The 21,527-nt window shown below is 38.0% G+C and overlaps 1 protein-coding gene across 1 annotated transcript in view; it reads right to left on the bottom strand.

Moving 5' to 3' along the window:
- Positions 1-21,527, bottom strand: part of LOC126248822 (eIF-2-alpha kinase activator GCN1) — a 282,568-nt gene that overhangs the window by 3,924 nt on the left and 257,117 nt on the right. The window contains exons 36-40 of the mRNA XM_049950239.1: positions 21,260-21,453; positions 14,574-14,785; positions 13,502-13,650; positions 12,122-12,226; positions 4,452-4,673 (exon numbers count right to left, since the gene is read on the bottom strand). Of these exons, the coding sequence (XP_049806196.1) occupies positions 4,452-4,673; positions 12,122-12,226; positions 13,502-13,650; positions 14,574-14,785; positions 21,260-21,453 (882 nt within the window). The remainder of the gene's footprint in view (positions 1-4,451; positions 4,674-12,121; positions 12,227-13,501; positions 13,651-14,573; positions 14,786-21,259; positions 21,454-21,527) is intronic.

Consider the following 21,527-nt stretch of genomic DNA (forward strand, 5'->3'; position numbering starts at 1 on the left):
TAAAAGCGTTAAACAGTTTTCCAAGATAAATACTGTCACATGTGGTCCAAAGCAATAAATGCCTTTATCACTAGTAATAACTTGAAAACTTCATGGTAAAATCAGTTAACTTTTCGTTCGTAGAATGTGATTCAATCACGTAAAACCTTTGATGCTCAGAGAACAGCAGCATTTGAATGTATTCTGTCACTAAAACTCTATCTTGGTTACTATTCACATGATTCTAAGACAAATTGCTTAAAACATGTGCAATAGCTATTCTAAACACTGCTGAAATTTCTTTCGAAACATGTAAACCGATTCTGGACTTCTATGTAAAAAACTTGACATACGAGGTGCGTTCACATATTAATTTTTATTTTTTTGGTAAGAACTTTACTTTTTAATCTACAACAATGTTATCCTATTCAAAATATTCCCCAGTACATGCTATACACTTATGCCAGTGCTTTTTCCAATTCCCAAAACACTTTAGGAACTGTTTCCTCGGATCGTTCATTGGTCTCTTAACTGTGGGTTTTTAATCTCATCCATTCTTGTAAAACTGCTGTCCTTTAAGGCCTGCTTTGAAATGGTTATACCACTTGTATGCTCTTGGTTTACTCATAAGAGACTCACCAAAAGCAAAAATTTGATACACTTTATTCCATTCTTGTAACAAAATTTAGTACAGATTCTCTAATCTATTTTTATACAAAACAAATAATAGTTGATGCCACCAAAACACATATAACCTTTTTGACAGCTGACAACGGGGTAAATATCCAATATGCAAAACATTGCACAGATACGTTTCAGACATGTTTACGAAGAGAGTGACAAAAAAATACAACACACAAAGTTATAAATTTCTGGTTACTTTTTAAACATTCTTTGTGTTGCAAGAATTGTTAAGTTTCAATGCAGCCTTTCGAAGAAAACTTCTACCTTTTAGTAGAAACAGAAAGTAAGAACAAGCCTTAAATTCTACAGATTGATTGCACTATATCTGGTTCATCTTACGAATAGAGGAACATACATTCACATGAATAGGCATTCGGCTCTATGTTTGTAGTAGAATCCTGACTTCCGTTCTTAAGTTAATATTATTTACTCTATAATGTTTTGTTTCCAAGAAGCTATCATCTTTTGTTTTCCTTATACTCTTAATGCATTTGTCTAAAAATAAACACAGCCGGGACATATCTGTACTCGGCGTCGCCACAGTTTTAAAGGGCGCACCGCGGTAGGGACAGTACTACATTGTGAAACAGCCTGTAGAAGTGCCCTGTAACGTAGCAGGGTAGGCAGAGTGGGTACTCTGCTCGCTTGCTCTTCAGTTTACCGACAGACTATAGCTACAAGAAAAGCTAACCTTTCACAATGTTTGTCTTTTCTGCATGTGTTACCCTTTAAGTTATATCAAACACAAATGTGCCATTAAAATTTTAAATGATATAAATGTCTGGTCTTCTGGGCCCGAAATGTCTCCTCTGAGTGTCTGGTCCTCAAAGTGTTATCAATGAGAGTCAAATGCTCTGTGATTGAAGAAATTCATCACACATTCTCAAAGTTAACATAATTCATCTTCGATAAAAGGAAATCTACTTTGAAAGTAATGCTTCTCAAACTACGATTCACAACATTTTCCTGCGACCCGTTAGAAATAGAATCATTTGAGCAGTTGCTAGGGAGCACCAGAAGACAAGCTTCATTGCGCACGCACAGCTATGAGGACGTAGCAAGCCCACACTTGGTGTTTTGCTCTGCTCACACACTTTTCATTGCCTTTCCATTTGGAGGGGGCATATGGAGTTATTGTACTTAGGGCTTGTACTTAGGGCAGATAATAAGGAATGCAAAATTAGAAAGCAGTCCTTGACACAACATTCATTTCAAAACTAGACTCTACAACTCAAAGTACCCTAATATTTTGCTATGTGATGACTTTAACATAGATTTTTTTATTCTTACTCTGAAATACTGTTATTTACCATTTCCAAGCAAGTTTAAATCCACACAGCTTGGGGGAAAGGGGGAGGGACTAAGTAAGAAGAAATACAAATTTCTTGCAAAACTAAAAAGAATTAGTTGTTTGTATACTCTAGAACTAAGAACAACAATAAACTTTCTATGACTTTTTCAAACGGTGTAAAAATTAATAAGGTTACTTGTGAAACCAAGAAACTTTACAATTGGGAGTTAATATTCTGCTTCAGGAGTAAATATAAAGCCTTTTGAGGAGTTACAATGATAAAACATGGTGTGATGCGTCTCCAAATTACCAAAGGATGCCATTCTCGAAATTTAAGACGTAAACCACACAAATTAAGAAATAATTTCAGGCCTAGAGGAAGAACGAGACAAGTATCAAAACATGTCTTGCGATCAGGAAAGATTCTGTTTCACGGGAGGCAGATATATAAAATTCAGCTAAAGCTTTTCAGTGTGGTTTTCGGGATGCGAATTTTCTTGGAATACCGCTACTGTATTATCTCATGTTCCAACCTTTATTATGGCATAATGCCATATGTGCCAGAATATGAAAATGTATGCTTGAAATTCAGCGAACAGTTGAAACTAGCTAACAGTGTGGAATGAAACACTTCGTTTCAAATAAATTGACTGCCTGTGTGGAAAAGATTAATAAAAGCCAAATTTCCTTAGCGAACTGACAAAATAAATTCATTGTTTTGCAAAGTTATTAATGCTTGATCTTCAACAACTTGGAAATAAAATAAAAGGAGAAAACTGAAACTAATAAGATATTTTAGTCTTCCATAATTATATGAATGTATTTTAATTCATTTGATCGCTCCCAGCCACACAAATTCGTTTTGTTTTCATCTGACAAGAGAGAACAGAAAAACCACGAAACATAAAAGCAGGTCACATGGAGACTACTACTCATTACAATTATGATTACTCTGTGCATGCACGAATATGGCACCTTGGGAACACCAGAAACATTTTTAAGAGCAGCTATGTGCATGCGTATGAACACACTGGCATCTGCTCCAACAAACCTAATCTAAACGGTTGTGACGCCCACTCATTGAAAGCAGTTCATTGCTACAAAGTATTGCACAGTCTTCATCCTAAAGCCTCTAACACATTTTGGTTTCGGTGGACGCTTGTGTGCATGCTGTTTTGTTGTTGTAAACGGGCATTGTAACTTAAAGTTTTATGCTGGTGTTTTTCTCTCATTTATGTTTTATTGCTACAGTAATATTCTGTACAAAAATGTAACTCAAAACTAAAACAAGGAAAAATCCCCAGAATCCTAAAAAGTACCCAGGTTTTAACGGTTTTCTCCAGGCTGAAAAAATTCCCAGGTTTTCCCCAGATTTCCCAGGATGTATACACCCTTTGCATCCCAACAGTGTATGGGAGTGACTTGTGACAATGCTTGGTCCCAGTACGTCTGGTAGCTTAAATGCCTTGTTATTTCTTGTAACAAATCCCTTAACTTGACACCAGATCAATTCTATTGGTTTCAGATTACACTGGCACAGTAGCAACCACAGTATTTGTACAGCATGCTTGATGCTGTGAAAGTTATTGTTTTTCATTGTTTTTACTATGCTCATCACTTTGGCTAGTGTGAGACCATATCTCTGGCTTATAACAGCGGGCACAGTCTAAAAGAAAAAGTACCTGATTTATAATTTTCGTTCCAAAAATGTATTTGTAATGTTTGCTCCATTTAAATAATCTTTATTAACAATCTTTAATAAAACTTCAACAATTATGAATTTATATGTGGAATGAAAACTGTAATTTTGCATGTAGATATAATTATAAATGAGAAGATGTATATTGTTCATAAAAATGGTGATTAGATATTTGTTAATTAGCATATATTTGACGAATTTTATATTTAAGTGATGTGGGGTTTTAACTGAACGGTGGTGTGCGTGTTTGTGTGTTTTAACAAAAACACCTTGAGTTTGGAAAACAAAGTTTCTGGGAAAAAGTCAAAGATGATAAAACTTGTGAAAAACATTAACAACAACCTACTTCTCATCATTTTTCAGTGCTCCACTATGGAGCAGGAAGCAGTATCAGCCATTTTCAAAGTAAGTACTAATGACACAACAATCAAAGCACAACTAGTCTTTACAGAGACTACAACAGTAAACAATTTTGAAATTAAAACTTCACAGCTGCAATATGAGTACGAAAAACATTGGTGGTTTTTAATACATTAGAATGACTTAAAGTTTCACTTATAGTAACAAAGTAATAAGATACCTAATACATAAGCAGAAAATACTTCCTACAGTGGACCACCACCTCATTGCGTTTGTGTCTGTTTGCATCATGTTTATTCATATGATGAACGGTAATATTGTTCAAATTAAGCTAAATATTCTTTAAGAGACTATATCGAAAGAAGTCTAAGATGCAAAGAGAGAAAGAAGATAACAACAATCCCAATAAAGTATCTACTATGTAACGTGTTGACAAACCTGTTGCATCTCATCCCCATGCCTCAGTCGAAGAACAGAAACTAGGGCAAATTCACTATTGGCTTTCACGTAACTGTTTTTCTCCTTGGTTCCATTTACTAACATAGGTATAATGAGCTTCAGGAACTCTGGCGCCATTTGTTGCGGAGGAACATTCTTAGCTAGTGATGAACAGACCTTGGCAAGAAGTTGTTTAACTTCATTGCTGCTATGATTCATTGTCTGAAAAATTGATACATGTGAATTAATTGTAAATCAATATATTTTTATATCATGCCAGTATCACATACAGAGAGCACAGAATTAATAGTGTTCTTTACACATTAAATGAGAAGAAATATAACAGCTAAAATATGACAAGCAGATTATACATGGAAGGTCAGAATGAATTGTGACTTTGAAAACTGTAGGAATCTTGCTGTGACTTTTAGAGATGGTAGGGGATACTGTTGACCATGTTTTACACCTATTGACATCTGGTACAGTGGAACAGTGCCAGTGGGGTGTGGGGTGTTGCATGTAGTGATTTTGTGTGTGTGTGTGTGTGTGTGTGTGTGTGTGTGTGTGTGTGTGTGTGTGCGTGTGTGTGCGTGTGCGTGTGCACGCGCATAGTTAAGTAATTTTTCAGTGACTGGATTGGTAGGAATCGAGCTTGCAATCTTTGGTTGTCAGAATTATAATAGTAACATTCATCTATGACAGTAAGAAATCAATAGCACAGAGAGAAGCTAAACAACATTCCCCATCTTGAAGTGTCACCACACAGTAAACTTTATGAGAGTTTGTCTCACAAACGACGGATCAGTACTTTTGTTTTAAAATCCAAATGCCATCTCACACAGCGAAGAGCTCTGGAACAGATTTGGGGCACCTTGTGTACACTTCTGGCGCCAATTCTTCCAGGTTTTAACAGCAGCAGCATAAGAACTCGTGTGGTGACAGGTAATGAAATGTGGGAGGAGTATGGCTGAAAGAGTTACTGGAGCATCCCACTGGAGGCCACAAATAAGAAATACCACAGCATCTGGCAGTTACCCACTGCAAATAATTTGGGATAGTGCATCCAGTTTTATCACATGTTAGGCAGATAAGAAGATGAAAATAGTTTAATATCATTACCGTTCTTCTTCAGGCCTTTTACATTCTCAGCTTCATCTAGCCTTTCAGCTTACTACGTTTTAGTACACATGCAAGGTTTTTATACCTACATAACTACTCGGCAGTTCACATTTAGGTAGTTGGCAGAGGGTTATTCAGAAATTTTATTGATGCTTCCAATCACGAGAAACACGCGAAAAAAATGAACACCCAAATCTTTCCATATGAGCTCGGGCCATTTCTCTCTATGTAGGTGAGTGTCAGAAAAATATTTTTGAATTCTGAGGAGAACCGTAAGGAAGGTGCCGTACACAGCAAATGTCTATCTGTTGGTAATTTCTCATTCAGATTCAGAAGCCCTTCATGTATGCTCACTGTGGAATGTGCTGTCATTTTGCCTCTTTTGTTGGTTACAATCCACACTCTCACAAATCTCTGTACTGCCCACAAACTATTTTGATTTGAGTTAGAAACTGCTACAATAGTATGTGACAAGACTTACTGATTAGCAGTACTGTTATCCTGAGCACGTTAGGCAGAATGTGTTAAACAGAAATATTTTTCGTTGGGTGGTGCTAAAAGAGCAGTTTCAGATATCATTCACTACTGGTGGGTTTCCTGAAGACAGTGCAGAGCACTGCAGCTTGATATTCTATAAACTACCGTGTCAGTTATGTATATATGTCCTGTTTATACCAACCATGAAAGCATCTGTTTGTGGCATTAAACAGCTCTTTTTACGATATTTTACAAATGTTACTGTGTGCAATACACATAACTACTCACATCAAAAATTCTCATTTTCTTATAATTTTCGAAGCAAATTTTAATCTGAGTTGCACTATAGGGGGCTTTCTAAACTAATCCATTGGCAGTTTCCTTAGAATGATTGTTTAACTTTTTACTGATAACCTATTTGTAGCATTAACAACATCCCTGAGTGTACCTGTAATGTAGTGGACAAAATGGTGGCTCTTATTTTTCAAATTTGTTTTTTACTTTGTGCTACCTGCTACTTATGTACCACTGCATAGAAAAATGAGCCATGTGCAATTTTGGATTCACAGAAAAAGGGGAAGCCGTGCCCCTAATCCTATACATGTGTAAAAGAAACCCAATTACTTGTTGTCTCAGAAAATGTTACACTAACATACCTGGTTAACCATTTGCTTTCAACTTAATTATTACATTTGTTGTGTAAACTTCAATAAGTCAAAATATAACACTTTTGGTGACATTAGTATTTCGCTTCAAAGTAGCAGACAAGCAACTGAGAGAAGTACATTATAGTGTCAAGGAACTTGTATATTTTATGAACAGTCTTATTGTTTATTCATTTTTTTTTTAGTTTTGTTGTTAGTGAGTGTTGAACAAAGTAGCTTACTTGGGTTACCTAGTGTCTGCGTTATTCAGAGTTTATCATAATTGGAGGAAAGCATCCACCAAAGTGGTGACCCCCACGTGATTCTTCGGAAATGAAGATATTCTTTTCATGGGACTGACAGACACAATGTCACAAGCAACTGTGATGGAAGTCAAAATGGAACAACTTGCAGCCTCAAGTATGTTGCAACATGCAGACATCGACTTCACTCATCAAGAACCAATTTCGATGAATGATCTTGTGTGAGCAAGCTTCCATCATTTTGGTCCAACTGCCCAATGACCTGGTTTACGCACACTGAGTGTGTTTTTCAACAGTACATCGTACTTACAAACGACAGTAAGTACATCATCATGGAGGCATTTTTAGAAGGTGCTGTGATGGAGGAAATAGAAGATTGTTACATCACCTTAAAGGAGGCACTTATGCAATGATATACCTTGCCGCCAAATCTCAGATTACAGAGGGCTTGTAGCGATTAACTGACGGGTAACAGATCCTAGTCTGAAGTGATGCGGCCTTACATGCATTGAGAGGACCAGATTTGTTACCAGAACAGTCACTGCGCGTGCTATTTCTGCACAAGTTGCCTGTAGGCATTCGTGCAGCAATAGCCACGTATCAAGGTTTGTCACTGCGGGAGCTAGCAGAGATGGCAAATGCCATATCGAATAGTCTGGCAGAAGTTTCCGTATGCACCACCTCTGGAAACAAGAGTAATAATGATCAAAGAAAAGGCGCAGAAGCAGTACAAGCTGTCAATGGGTCATGCGGACCCCATATAGAGGCACCAACACAAGAAGAAAGGGTAGAACAGTTGGAGGAACAAACAGCACCCATGAATCTAAAATTTTCGACACAGCAGTGCGAGGTATGATGCCTACATGAGTGTACTATGGAGAAGAGGACGGGGTGCAAGAAATATGATCAATGCACAGCCGAGACAGATATGGATCAGTGGTACTGCTGTAACAGGCTTTTCGGCAAAACCACACACTGCTGTATTACACCCTGTGGTAGAAATGCCATGGATGGATGTGAAAGGAGCTGACATCTGCCACTAGCAACTTGTGCATCCACAAGAAAGGTGCAAAGAAAGTTGGTGGACGTGATGCTTGTAGCAGGGCAAAAGTCACAGGGCTTATTTGTATGCGAACACATCTTCGGCTCACAGATGAGCATCTATCTGAAATAGCTAAATGTTACAACTAGCCGCCAATGGAACACAGACTTACATCAGCAAACAAGTTGGCTATTGTAACCTATGGGGAACAGAGACATTTATTAGACTGCATCCTTCATTTGAACCTGTGTCTCGCCAATGCCACCAACCCCATACTTTGTCGCATTTTCACTTATTGCCAGATCCAACCGATGGTTAATTACAGTGAGTCACAGTCCCGATCCAGTGTACATGTCTTCCATGTTGGCAAATGAAGAAACACCCACGTAACAGGGTAAAAACCAGTAATCACACCACACGATATGATGTATGACAGATTGAAGGCTTTACAATCATCAGGAATGGGTATTACAGCATATAAGGATGAGCCCTTTGGCTGAATAATACAAGAGCATCCATCACTTATCCACAAATTCACTACTAAGGGGAGATGCAGACACACTACAAACCACCACATCTGTACAATGCTGGGCCAGCCTGTTGCAGCATGTCCCAAGGAGACTTCCACCTAACAAGTTCGATGTGGTGCAGGCTAGGTTTGAAGAGATCTTGCAACAGGTATTGTAGACAGATCAGACAGTCTTTGGGTGTCTCCCCTTACACATGATGCGCAATAAAGATGGAGCATAGCGATTATGTGGAGACTACAGAGTGCTCAATGTTCAGACAATACCCAACCAAAACCAGATGCCAAATGTAACAGAATTTAACAGTGCTATCGCTCAAGCTCCATTGTTTAGCACTGTTGACTGTGCAAAGGCCTATTTGCAAATTCCGGTAGCGGCTGGTAATACACCAAAAACCATGGTAACAACACCTTTTTGAGTTTTTCAGTACAGATTTATGTCCCTCATGTTGAGAAATGCTGCACAGATGTGGCAGCATTTTATACAGAAGGTACTGCAGGGCCTGTCATTTCTATTCTGTTAAACGGAAAATATTCTCATATTTTCACTATCAGCTGAAGAGCATGTGTCATTTGTGGCAGCTTTTTCAGTGTATAATAAAGGTGCCCCACATGGTGATACAAGCATTTGGTGCGACACATCATGAGGAGTATAGTAACCTTACATTTCTGCAGAATGTAGATGGATGGTCTTCCAAGCACTTCATAATCTGGCACATCCAGGCAAACGTACTACAGTAAAATCATTGGCAAGCAAACTGATTTGAACTGGAGCACAGGACTGCAAAACTTAGCACACTCATGCCTCAAGTGCCAACACAGCACAGATAATCAGCATACTTTTATACCAGTTATGCAGTGGTGTAACTGCATGGTATGATTTTCCCACATACATTTGTACACTGTGGGATCACTGTCATATTCAGATGGCCATTGTTTTAGGATGACAGACATAGATCAGTTCATGAGATGGGCAAAAGCTACTCCCCTACCAGACATATCAGGAGAGACAGTGACAAAGGCATTAGTGAGTGCATGGTTTTCGAGATTTGGTATTCCTCACTCAATTACACAGATTGCGGACAATAGTTCGAATCACAGCTTTTTGTGGATATCCTACAGTTATGCAGTTGTAACCATTCATTCACCACCAGCTGTCACCATCACCCTGAGAATAATGGGATGGTGGAAAGGCTGCTTATACACCAAAGGCTGCACTGATGTATTCATCTACATGGATGGAGGCGTTACCGCTAGTGTTGTTGGGACTGCACACAGCAATCCAGGATGGTCTACAATGTTCGCCAGCTCAAACGGTTCTGTGAGGAAGTTGAGGGCACCAGGGGAGCTCATAAGCCTGACAAAGTGTTCAGACACCTGCCTCAAAGATAACTGGGTTCTCATGCACATTCTGTAGACTGGTTAAAGCTAGCATATCCGGAAGTGGAGGAACTGGCTCAACACTGCTTTCATCAATTCTACACCAACACACATTGATCCAACAGTACTAAGTGATGCAGAGGGCATCACGGTGACTCCAAAAGACATTGCCACTCACAATCATCAAGCCAGAACTTCTGCGGCCCGTTGTTACGGGGGCTGGACATCAAGTCAAGCACCAGTGCCTCAACATTCCGCTAGCACCAGGATTTTGAAAGGGGTCCAGGAGGGCAGAGGGGATCTTAATTTTCATGTCCATGTGAGGGATCTGTCTTAATGAACTTGTCGCTCCACACAAATCAGGCAAAAAAATTGTTGTTTTATTATAAACAAATTGTTTGATCCCATTATTGATGACTTCTGGCACTTTATCAATTCCAACTTCAACCCTTTTACTATTTTCAACTGATGTTTCTGCCTCAAGATTCAATGTGATGACCATCAGAAGACAAATTAAGAACAAATAATGCAAATGCAACAAATTCTGGAGAGTGGTGCTGTAAATGCTTGCAAAGGAGTATAACACCTGTGTGGTGCTTTGCTCTTTTTTACTTGTGGTAATGGAATTTTTTTTTCCCCAAAATTGTTATCAGTCTATGTTTCTGGAAGTTCCCCAAACTCAGGTCACTCTGATTCAACCTTGCTTGAAATTGATGTCACCAATTTGGCAAGTTACTCTGAGAAAAAATCGTCAGAAAGATCTGAATGATAACAAATTAAACAACTGAAACTTGAGTAAAATTATCAGCATATAATGAGTAGCAGATTTCTTTTTTTCCATTTTCAAATGTATTTGTGTTATAAATTGATAAATAAATCAGTTACTGAATTGTTGAATTTCATTTCTGCTCTGCTCTAGCCTCTTCCCAGCTGCCTCTGCTTTTTGCTCTTTCTCAAGTAACTGATGACTGACTGCACGCATGATCCCTGACACTCTTTCAGCCACTGCTTGATCAAAAACTGTTTATCGTCTTTATCGGTAATGATGTTAGCATGTGCTATGTCTACATGTCATGAAGATTTTGAACAAGACTGTTTCTTCTCAGTTCGATGATCTTTCGACGTGTTATTACAGTGGCCAACACTGCTGATAAAAGCTTCTAATTTCAATGTGCAGTTTCTGAGCACATGTTGCTCTTTTCCCCAATAGATCCTTTCTGTGCACTTAGTGGGGTTACTTGCAGTTAATTTACACATCTGCAAACGTAAAAGAAATGCTTAAATGTTTGTTTGGATTATGACAATTTGCTTCTAGTTTTTTCACGGGAGTAGAACCAGAGTAAACATATTTTCTCACATAAATGAAGAGTCCTTGCTACAACTGATATTTTCCTTTCAAAATGAAACACTGCTAGATTGGACAAGATCGTGAATGGCTGTTTGCTCTGCCCTCTTTCTAGCTGCCTTGTGGTCACTGAACTGTCACTTCATCCCCTTGCTCCCTAGAGATCACAAAATACACATCTGACATCTTTGCAATGTGTGTCACTTTTCTATAGATTTCCACTTCCTTCTCCTTTCTCAAAGTGGTAATTGACTTTTTTCTGCACATCATCTACACAAAATGCTAGTACAAAGGATACTGTAAAACACTATTGCCAACATTCACCATGGAAGATTCAGTAAAAATTTAGTATTTAAAATATGCCATTTATTTTGCTGTCTCAGTTACACTATTTTTATAACTGCTTTTGATTAAAGTTGATCATATTCAGATCTACATAGTTGCTCAAAAAACCCATCCTGTTCATATGGAAGCAAACATATGAACAATGTCAAAATCCTTAGTTGTATTTCTACATGGACACTATGTGTTGCTTACGTAACTACAATAATCTAAAGATGATCCACTTTGATTGAAACTAGTTACATCAAGAAAAATACATGTGCAACTGGGATGCCAAAATAAATGATAAATTTTAAGACTGTTTAAATGATTGTATGGCTGCAATAAACTAACTGTTACTCAAAATCACGCTTCATTTCCTCTGAAAATCATGATTTTTTTATCTATATTATTTTCCCTAGACACACACAGCCAAGTTTCAGTACAGTCTACTACTAAACCAAAATCGAAAATGCTTCAAATAACTATTAATGGCATTACAAATACACTCTAATACACAATTCCAGAAACAGTTAGTTACAAGTGTACTTACCCTTACAAATGGTACAAGAAGTTGTTGTGGAAGCTGTTGTCCTGTTGACATCAAATGCTGGAAGAGATAGCCACAGCCACGGACACCATTCATTGCAATGGGAACCTGTTTTATTTAAGAGGAATAAATGAGAAATGTGTTTTGATTCAAGTAAGGAAAGTACAGCTGCCATCAACTTGGAGATTGGTTTGAAGCCCAAAGTGCTTTGCTAGACATGATAATTCGATATTATTCACATACATTCAGCATTATCAAAAATCCAAACACTGACCTATGATCAAACTTCAACATTTTGATTTTCAATATATATTTCTGTTCTAGTTAACAAAGAAAGAGGGAGGGAGGGAGGGAGTGAGGGGGGGGGGAGAGAATATGACTATAGGGAGGGGAGGGGGAGATGGAGAATATGACTATCACAGGTGTAACAGGATATAAATTCCATTACAATGTTTAAAAATATGCTAATTATGTGCATGATTGGTCTTTTATAATGCTTCGTTGATGGTTGATACACAAATTACATATGGAAGAAGGTACTGTTTTTTTATATATACTTTTCTTTTCTCAAGCTGGAGGTGGTGTGTAAAAATCTCATCATTTGACTGACGTAAATGTATGACAAATGGAGAAATGTATTTGATATATGCCTGCACTTAACATTTTATCTTGTTTTGCTAGAATACTATTTATAAGTTCTATACTCACTAGATCCGAAATCTGAAATGAAACTGTAACATTATATTATTGGAAAAAATGGCTGATTTTACAGAATGCTCTGCTGTAAGATGAAGATATATTTAGGACTGATGTGAGCAGGTAATAATTTCTTAACTACACTGGTATCAATGTTCTCTACTAGGAACTCTTGGAAGCTACATTTTTAAGCACACTGCTCACCCTTAAAATTGCAACACCAAGGACAGCAAATAATGAAATTTTACTTACAATACTGCAAAGTTCTTGATGAAGCAATATGTAAAATTAGGGAAAGGCAACCATTCACCTATAGTAGATTGATGCATTGTGCACAGAATCACATAACACAAAACAGCATTCACACTAGCTTTCAAGCTAGCATGCTCCACGTGTCAATCTGCAACAGGTGAGTGCTTGCCTTCACTCATTTTATGAAATTTTGCTTCCTGTGCATATACAGTATGGTAAGAAGAATACACGATTAAATTTGCAAGGAACAGGTGTGAAATTTAATACACAGAGCTACTACTGTCAGCAGCAACAATAGCTCTAACCTGGCTGCTCATGACATTGAACTGGGCTTAGACGACAGAAACAGCTATGATTTCTGCTGGCTTTAACAATGGTTACCGATTTTAAAAAAAAGTGATAACATAACTACAGAAAGAAACTACATAAACTTACTCTATCTGCCATTAGATATCCCAACAATACCCTGCATATCTTTTCCTTATAGTCATCAGTATAAACAACAGGAGCTGCTTCCTTAAGAGCAACAGAAAGGGCTGCACTTCTTCCGTGACGAAGTGTCCAGTCCATAGGAACATCATCATCTGCAAACAGTGAAGAAAGTGAGTGCACATATATCATACAGCTATTTTTTACATAAATAAAATTCAATCCACTCAAATGGTTTTAAGATATTTCTGTGTGGAAGCTAGCCCCAAAGTACAAATCATTGCACTGGGAAAAATCAAGTCATCAAAACACTAACATTATTATTACACATAGCCATTTTAAACTATAAAAATGATTTTATACAGTTTCATTTGTGATACTTCAGCCCAATCATTTGAATTGATGAAACACAACTTTTCAAATGCTCGGTAATGGGCATACATTAAGATTTTTGAATAATATGTTCTTTGTCCAAAACTTAATCACAAAATGAGAAGAAGAAGGTGTTAAAGAAAATTAGAAGATGTAGCAACTGGGAAAACATGCATGACAGGAGTAAAACACAACAGAGATTTAATATGTGAACAAGGGAGCAAGAAGGAAACAGAACCGATTCAAAATACAAATGTTTTACAACATTCTCTGGGATTGAACATGCAGGTTAGTGATGAAAAAGGCAAGAGGTATGGCGTGGGATGTAGAGTTATATCAGAGAAAATATGAGTGAAATAGCACACTTGAGTCCTCCTCCAGAGCACATGGATATAAACAAATATAATGTCTTGGTGCTCTGGTGCCACAATTTACAAAAAAAGATTTAAGAAAACTGTTTGTAATTTTAATATACCCAACATTTTTCAGAAAATCACCCAGCACAAAACATATTGAACAAGCAGGGGTGATATATTTCTATTTTGTAAAACAAATAATTAGGTAAGTCAGTACTGTTCAAGAAGGAAAAGGCAAGAAGTTCTGTATTGCTATATTCATTACAATTGCAATAATGCAAAAATTGAGGTATTTATTAAAAAAATCACACAGATATGTGCATAAACCATAGAAAAGATGTGATACTTACACAACAAATGGTCTGTAAGGGTAGCATGGAGCTGTTCAGGTGACAACCAGCGGCAAAGAGCTCCTAAACACCCAGCAACAGCAGCTCGTGTCACATCCTCAGAGTGTCCCAACATGCCAGTCAGGGTCACATAAACAGCTTTCCGAAGAGGTTCTGTCATTTTATCTCCTGCTGGAGTAATGACACCTCGTAGAGCTTGTAGCATTGTTTCTCTACAAGCAAAGGAAACAATGTGTATCATAAACAGCTACACTTAAAATGTCTTTCAACAGAAAGAGAAATGAAACAAAGATGCCTTTTTAGCATATATTTCAGTAAATTGCAACAGTGATATAAGGTTCTAAAAACAACAGTGGGAGGTGCATGGGGCGAGGGGGCAGGAGAACTTCTGCTGACCACATCTGAGGTGGGTGAGGTAGGGGGAGCAGGATGGGGGGGGGGTGGGGGGGGGTGGCACTCACGTCTGTTAAAGGCACTGGGATGACTGGGGAATTTTGTATATCAGCAACAGTTAGGAATAAAAGAAAAAGTAAGACAAATTATTCAACTCAAAATATAATTGCAGGAGAAGACAGGATTTAAGAACATGATATGGGTCACATATCCAGCAAAGAATGGTAAATATGATACAGGCATCAATCATATGCTGGCTGTTTATAAATTAGTGCCCTTAAATGTAGGGGTATGTTCCTGACAATGAAACATTACAAAAGATCCGTATGAAAATGGGCCTGAAAATCCTTCATTAGCACTATCAGAGTTGCCAAAAGTTCTGGAAATCAGAGAATTTCATACGTGTCAGGAAAATATAAAGGAAATTTAAGGGGGGAGGGGGGGGGGGGAACTGAAAAAATCTTGTTTTTGTCTCAGTAGATGAGATGGTTTGTTTACTGAGAAGTCATGCAATATTGCTGGCTCAGCGCAGCTGAGTATGTGCGCTGCTTCCACACTCCCCCGTTCTTACTTCTCCCCTTTCTACTACTCCCCCCAGCTTGTAGTCAGTGCTGCCACCACTCCTTGTCACTAGCCTAGCAGCTGCTGACAAGAGCCAGGGAGGCGTGAGGAGTACTTTGTTTGGATTTGATTCTAAGAGACTGTTGACAAAGCAGCTGGAGACAGTGGTCATGTGTGCAAGAAATGTGTTTTGAGTGATTACGTGAATGTGTGAATGCTCTCATTTTCTGAGAAAGGCTATGACCAAAAATGTAGTTGGGAGAGTGCGATTGTCTTTTCTGGGCACCTGCCTGTGGTTCAGCAATCATCTTCATGGTGAGTTTCTGCCTATCCTCATTACTACTGATTCTCAGACTATTCATGCAAGTTATCTGTTGTGTGGATTTATAATCGCTGTCTCATTTCATCAACATGGTGTCTGTGACACATGAATAGCTGGCTACGCAAACTGACTTCCATGACAGGCCAAAACCGCAGGCCATTTCTGTGGGTATCTCGTAATGGATCGGGCCTGCCAATCTGAAGCTCCTTGTTTCCCACTAATGTGCAGGTCCTGCCCGTCGGGTCTAGTCTCACAAATCTGCCCGCAGGCTGGGTCTGTTAGTGTGTGGCGTAATGCTGCAGATTTTTGTGGTTTATCTGTGGACCCAAGACTGTGATGCCCCTTGGGCCAGAGGACACGGGTGTCGGATTTCAGGAATTGTGACTGTCTCGCCAGAAGTACATTGTACAATGCAGCATTTTATAGTCATTTTATTTATTCTAGCACATTTCTGACACTTTGAAAGTAGTTTATAAATTAAAAAGTATGGATCATAAGAAGAAGAAAATTGTGGCAGTTTGTAAGCAATGTACTCATGTATTTCTTGAAGGAAAAATCACAATATCTGTAAAATAATAGACATAACACAGTGGGTAATAACAGAAAATAACAAACATAGTAAAACCAACATTTTATTGGTGGTCACCTGTTGAGAAAGTATTCTAAATCTGTCTTGCGACTCCAAGGAAATGCATATTTTTGTCATCGAATGTGTTTTGTTTTCTTCTTTTTCTTCTTCTTCTTCTTCTTCTTCTTCTTCTGCTGCTGCATATCCATTAATGGATGTTTGCAATCACATTTGCCCAGTCTTCTCTATCTCTTCAAGCATGGATCAAGTCACCACTGTTTCTGTCCACTGTGTGATGTTGTGGAGGCATGACATTTTTTTCCTGCCAATTCCTCTTCTGCCTTCAATGTTCCCCTTGATTATCAGTTTAAGAAGGTGATACCTTCCATTTCATATCACATGGGCTAAGTAAGCTGTTTTCTTACGTTTGATTGTGGTTAGCAGTTCGCAGGCTCTCTTTACTATTCTCAAGATATCTTCATTTGTTTTCCTTGCTGCCCATGGGATTTTAAGTATTTTCGATATAACCACATTTCAAATGCTTCCAACTTGTTCAAGGTGTTCACTTTCAATGTCAAATTCTCCACACCATGCAAAAGCACTGACCATACATAGCTCTTCATAAATCTAAGTCTTGAGGTTAAGATCAAAGTCAGTGCTAGTGAGCACTTTGTTCAATTTCATGAATGCACTGCAAGCCTTCTCTATTCTGCATCTTATTTCCATGTCCGAAGACCAATTTTTGCACAACCACGTCTCCAAGTAGTTAAATGTATTCACCCTGTCTATGGGTTGATCATTGTGCATTAATTCTGCATTTTGATGTTTCCTTTTATTGAAATAAAATAACATCAGTGGTCTTAAAGAAACATATATACCATTTGGCTTGCTTTCTTCATCTAAAAACATTTCAACACAAAAAGTGTTGACATTGATACTCAAGACTTTTGCTCACACATTTAAAAATACAGAAGTCCTTAATTTTTTTTGTCAATTTATGTCTTGACTTGCCCTTGAGATCTCAAAATTTGTCAGGGAAAAATGCTAAAACTTGTCTGGAAATCAGAGATATAGCAGAGAATTTCATTTGGGGTAACTTGTAGCAAACCTCATTATGAAATGAATTCCCTGTGGTGACCCCTAATTATGTAACAGGTATCAGATGTGTATTTTTACTTACATTCTTCTTTACAGATGTTTTGTGATTTTGCTTTTAGTTTGTTCACCTTTAGTTACATTTTGTGAATGCTTGATTAATATTTTTTGACTTATTGCCTTTTGTTCACTTGTATGACCTTCAGAATAACTACTATCACATTGAAAAAATGTACCCAGTGAGTGAAATAACATACGTCTAGTGTATGAGGATACTGCAACAGGATGTCAACTTTAGGCAGAAAGTGCCTCGTGTAAAAGCATTTAAAAGACTCCACCAACACTTGTGAGAGACAGGTGCCTTTGAGATGATAGTTTCAGATGTTGGGAGACCATGAGAAGCACAAAACTGTGTGCATGAAGAACAAGTTCTTCACTGTGAGGGAGTTTCCATAAGAAAAAAATTATTGTAAATCTTTTAATCAGACTTGTCACCTACTAATGACTCAACTGCAGAGTGCCCTAAAGATAAAAATCATCATCATCTATAGGAGATAGCATACATTTCTGCTTATTAATGATCCACAAAGCTCCACAAAAATCTTGATATTTTAACAATTATGAGGAGAGAAATTCCAAAATAAAAATGTCTCCCGTGGTAACTAAGACTATGTCAAAACGAAAGTTAGGGTTGCAGACAGCTGAAAGTATAGTTAGTTTGCTACAGTGCTTCGCTAGACATGGTATGCCCCTAGAACTGACTTGCCCAGCCACTTTTGGGGTGGGGACTACCTACAGTTTAATATGGACTCCCTATTAGGATTGTTGATATTTTTAAAAATATCAGGAATCCAATATATTGATATTATCATCGGCCCTCAATATACCGAAAGAAAGTATCATTATATAGTTGGAAAAAATATCAGCGTACCAGCCTATAAAAATATCATCTGCACAGTATTTGCTACCAGTTTTAGAGCTGTATACTTAAGTAAGTGTACGTCAACAAGCTAGCAGCCTGCTTATCCCCCTTAGAGCAAGAATTGGAAAGAAAATGGTGTACATTAACACTTGGCAATAATCACTTTGCTAACAATGATAACTGCGTGTAAGGGGACACAATAAAAGGTATCCGATGGGTCTGTCGTTCATTTTTGTCACATATCCGATTTGTGCGATACACTTCTTGTTGACTTCCCCTCAGCAGCAGCTATGTACGCAAGTGTTCTACAGCAGAGTCGAACATGCAGGGTTGAAACCTCTAGTCAGTCCAGGAATATTTTTTGAGTGATTATAACTTCCTTCACCTTCTTCACTTCAAGTAACTTCAAGTAACAGTTTCAAGAAACTTCTGCAAGAAGGAAGTCAGTACCAAGATTAAGTTATCTGTGCACCGTTCAATCTTTCGACCAACTTTGTTGTATGGGAGCGAAAGCTGGGTGGATTCAGGTTACCTTATCAATACAGTTGAGGTTACGGATATGAAAGTAGCTAGGATGATTGCAGGTACTAGTATTGTTGTAAGGAAAGTTGGAGTATTAGTTGAGGACAAATTGGATGAAAATCAGTGTGGGTTTAGGCCTCTTAGAGGTTGTCAGGACCAGATCTTTAGCTTACGGCAAATAATGGAGAAGTGTTATGAGTGGAACAGGGAATTGTATCTATGCTTTATAGATCTAGAAAAGGCATATGACCGGGTTCCTAGGAGGAAGTTATTGTCTGTTCTACGAGATTATGGAATAGGAGGCAAACTTTTGCAAGCAATTAAAGGTCTTTACATGGATAGTCAGGCAGCAGTTAGAGTTGACGGTAAATTGAGTTCATGGTTCAGAGTAGTTTCAGGGGTAAGACAAGGCTGCAACCTGTCTCCACTGTTGTTCATCTTATTTATGGATTGTATGTTGAAAACAATAGACTGGCTGGGTGAGATTAAGATATGTGAACACAAAATAAGCAGTCTTGCATATGCGGATGACTTAGTTGTGATGGCAGATTCGATTGAAAGTTTGCAAAGTAATATTTCAGAGCTAGATCAGAAATGTAAGGACTATGGTATGAAGATTAGCATCTCCAAAACGAAATTAATGTTAGTGGGAAAGAAATATAAACAGATTGAGTACCAAATAGGAGGAACAAAGTTAGAACAGGTGGACGGTTTCAAGTACTTAGGATGCATATTCTCACAGGATGGCAACATAGTGAAAGAACTGGAAGCGAGGTGTAGCAAAGCTAATGCAGTGAGCGCTCAGCTACGATCTACTCTCTTCTGCAAGAAGGAAGTCAGTACCAACACTAAGTTATCTGTGCACCGTTCAATCTTCCGACCAACTTTGTTGTATGGGAGCGAAAGCTGGGTGGATTCAGGTTACCTTATCAATAAGGTTGAGGTTACGGATATGAAAGTAGCTAGAATGATTGCAGGTACTAGTAGATGGGAACAATGGCAGGAGGGTGTCCACAATGAGGAAATCAAAGAAAAACTGGGAATGAACTCTATAGATGTAGCAGTCAGGGCAAATGGGCTTAGATGGTGGTGGCATGTTACACGCATGGGAGAAGCAAGGTTACCCAAGAGACTTATGGGTTCAGCAGTAGAGGGTAGGAGGAGTCAGGGCAGACCAAGGAGAAGGTACCTGGATTCGGTTAAGAATGATTTTGAAGTAATAGGCTTAACATCAGAAGAGGCATCAATGTTAGTACAGAATAGGGGATCATGGAGGAATTTTATAAGGGGGACTATGCTCCAGACTGAACGCTGAAAGGCATAATCAGTCTTAAATGATGATGATGATGATGATGATAAGAAACACTACTTAGTTTGATTCTAGAGTGTGTATAATTCACAAAATATTAGGTGGGAGAAATATTTCTCTCAACTCTGTGAAGATCCTCTTCCAACAGTGTGTAGTATGGGTAATATACTAACAGCATAATCATAAAAGATTTTCATATTTAAAAAGTTACATTATGATAGTATATCATTAAGTACAGTTATTTTAATGTTAGTACAAGTCTATAATTCAGTGAAAGTTGAAACTGGAGTGATGTGCATATAACAAGGTAAAGGAGGAAGAGAGGGTTATGTATCAGGAGAAATAGAGTACACAGTATGAAGAATCTGACAGTAGACTCATCTCTCCCCCCCCCCCCCCTCCACCCCCACCCCCGTCTACTGCAAGCACTTCACAATATGCACTAGACATTTAGCGTATTTCATATTTTGTAGTGGCTCTCTGCCTATCACAGTGTTAATTATGGAGAGCAGTATGGAAACATGCCTGGTGTTATACTATTACTCTCAATCATTTATGTACACATTTTTAAAGAGACATGGTCAATATTTGTGGAAGTGGCAAGGTGGACAAAACAATTGTAACACCGCTAAATGGTGAGTAGTAACTTTCTATTTCACAATATTGTTACATTCCATCCTGGATTTTCCCTTTTCTGATTACAACAATAAATGTGAATTAACTACTAAGAATCAATGTGGGCAGTTATATCTTAAATTTTCAAATCTGGAAGTAAAAGCTTATGAACAAATTGAAAACAAATTCACCTGTTTCTCTTTATTAAACAGAGAATGCAGAGTTATGTGAAAATAAATAGAGCAACACTTTCAAGGAATGTGATGAATTAAAACTGGTCAAAAATGTTTTAATGCATGGATCATCTGGTCCTGTCTTGGATTTTACAGATATTATTCAACAAAACTAAACCTTCAAGGAAATAAGTCTAAATTCATACCTTATTGCAGGATCATCTGATGACCGAACACCAGCATGAAGTTCTGTAAACAATGGATCTGCTCTAGTATGGATAACAATTAGATGACTTAAGGCATTCGCAGCTTTTATCCTAACTTGGCGATTAGAATCATTCAGAGCCTTCAGGAAAGTTGTTTGCAGCTGTGGCAGAAACTGCTTCAACATCACCCCAACCTACAGTTTAACATGAAATTAAGTAGGTCTGTTAGAAAATCACTTTGAGTACACTGCTTTGCAAATAAATCTTT

The sequence above is a fragment of the Schistocerca nitens genome, chromosome 1, assembly GCF_023898315.1.
Source record: "Schistocerca nitens isolate TAMUIC-IGC-003100 chromosome 1, iqSchNite1.1, whole genome shotgun sequence".
NCBI classification, from domain to species: Eukaryota; Metazoa; Arthropoda; class Insecta; order Orthoptera; family Acrididae; genus Schistocerca; species Schistocerca nitens.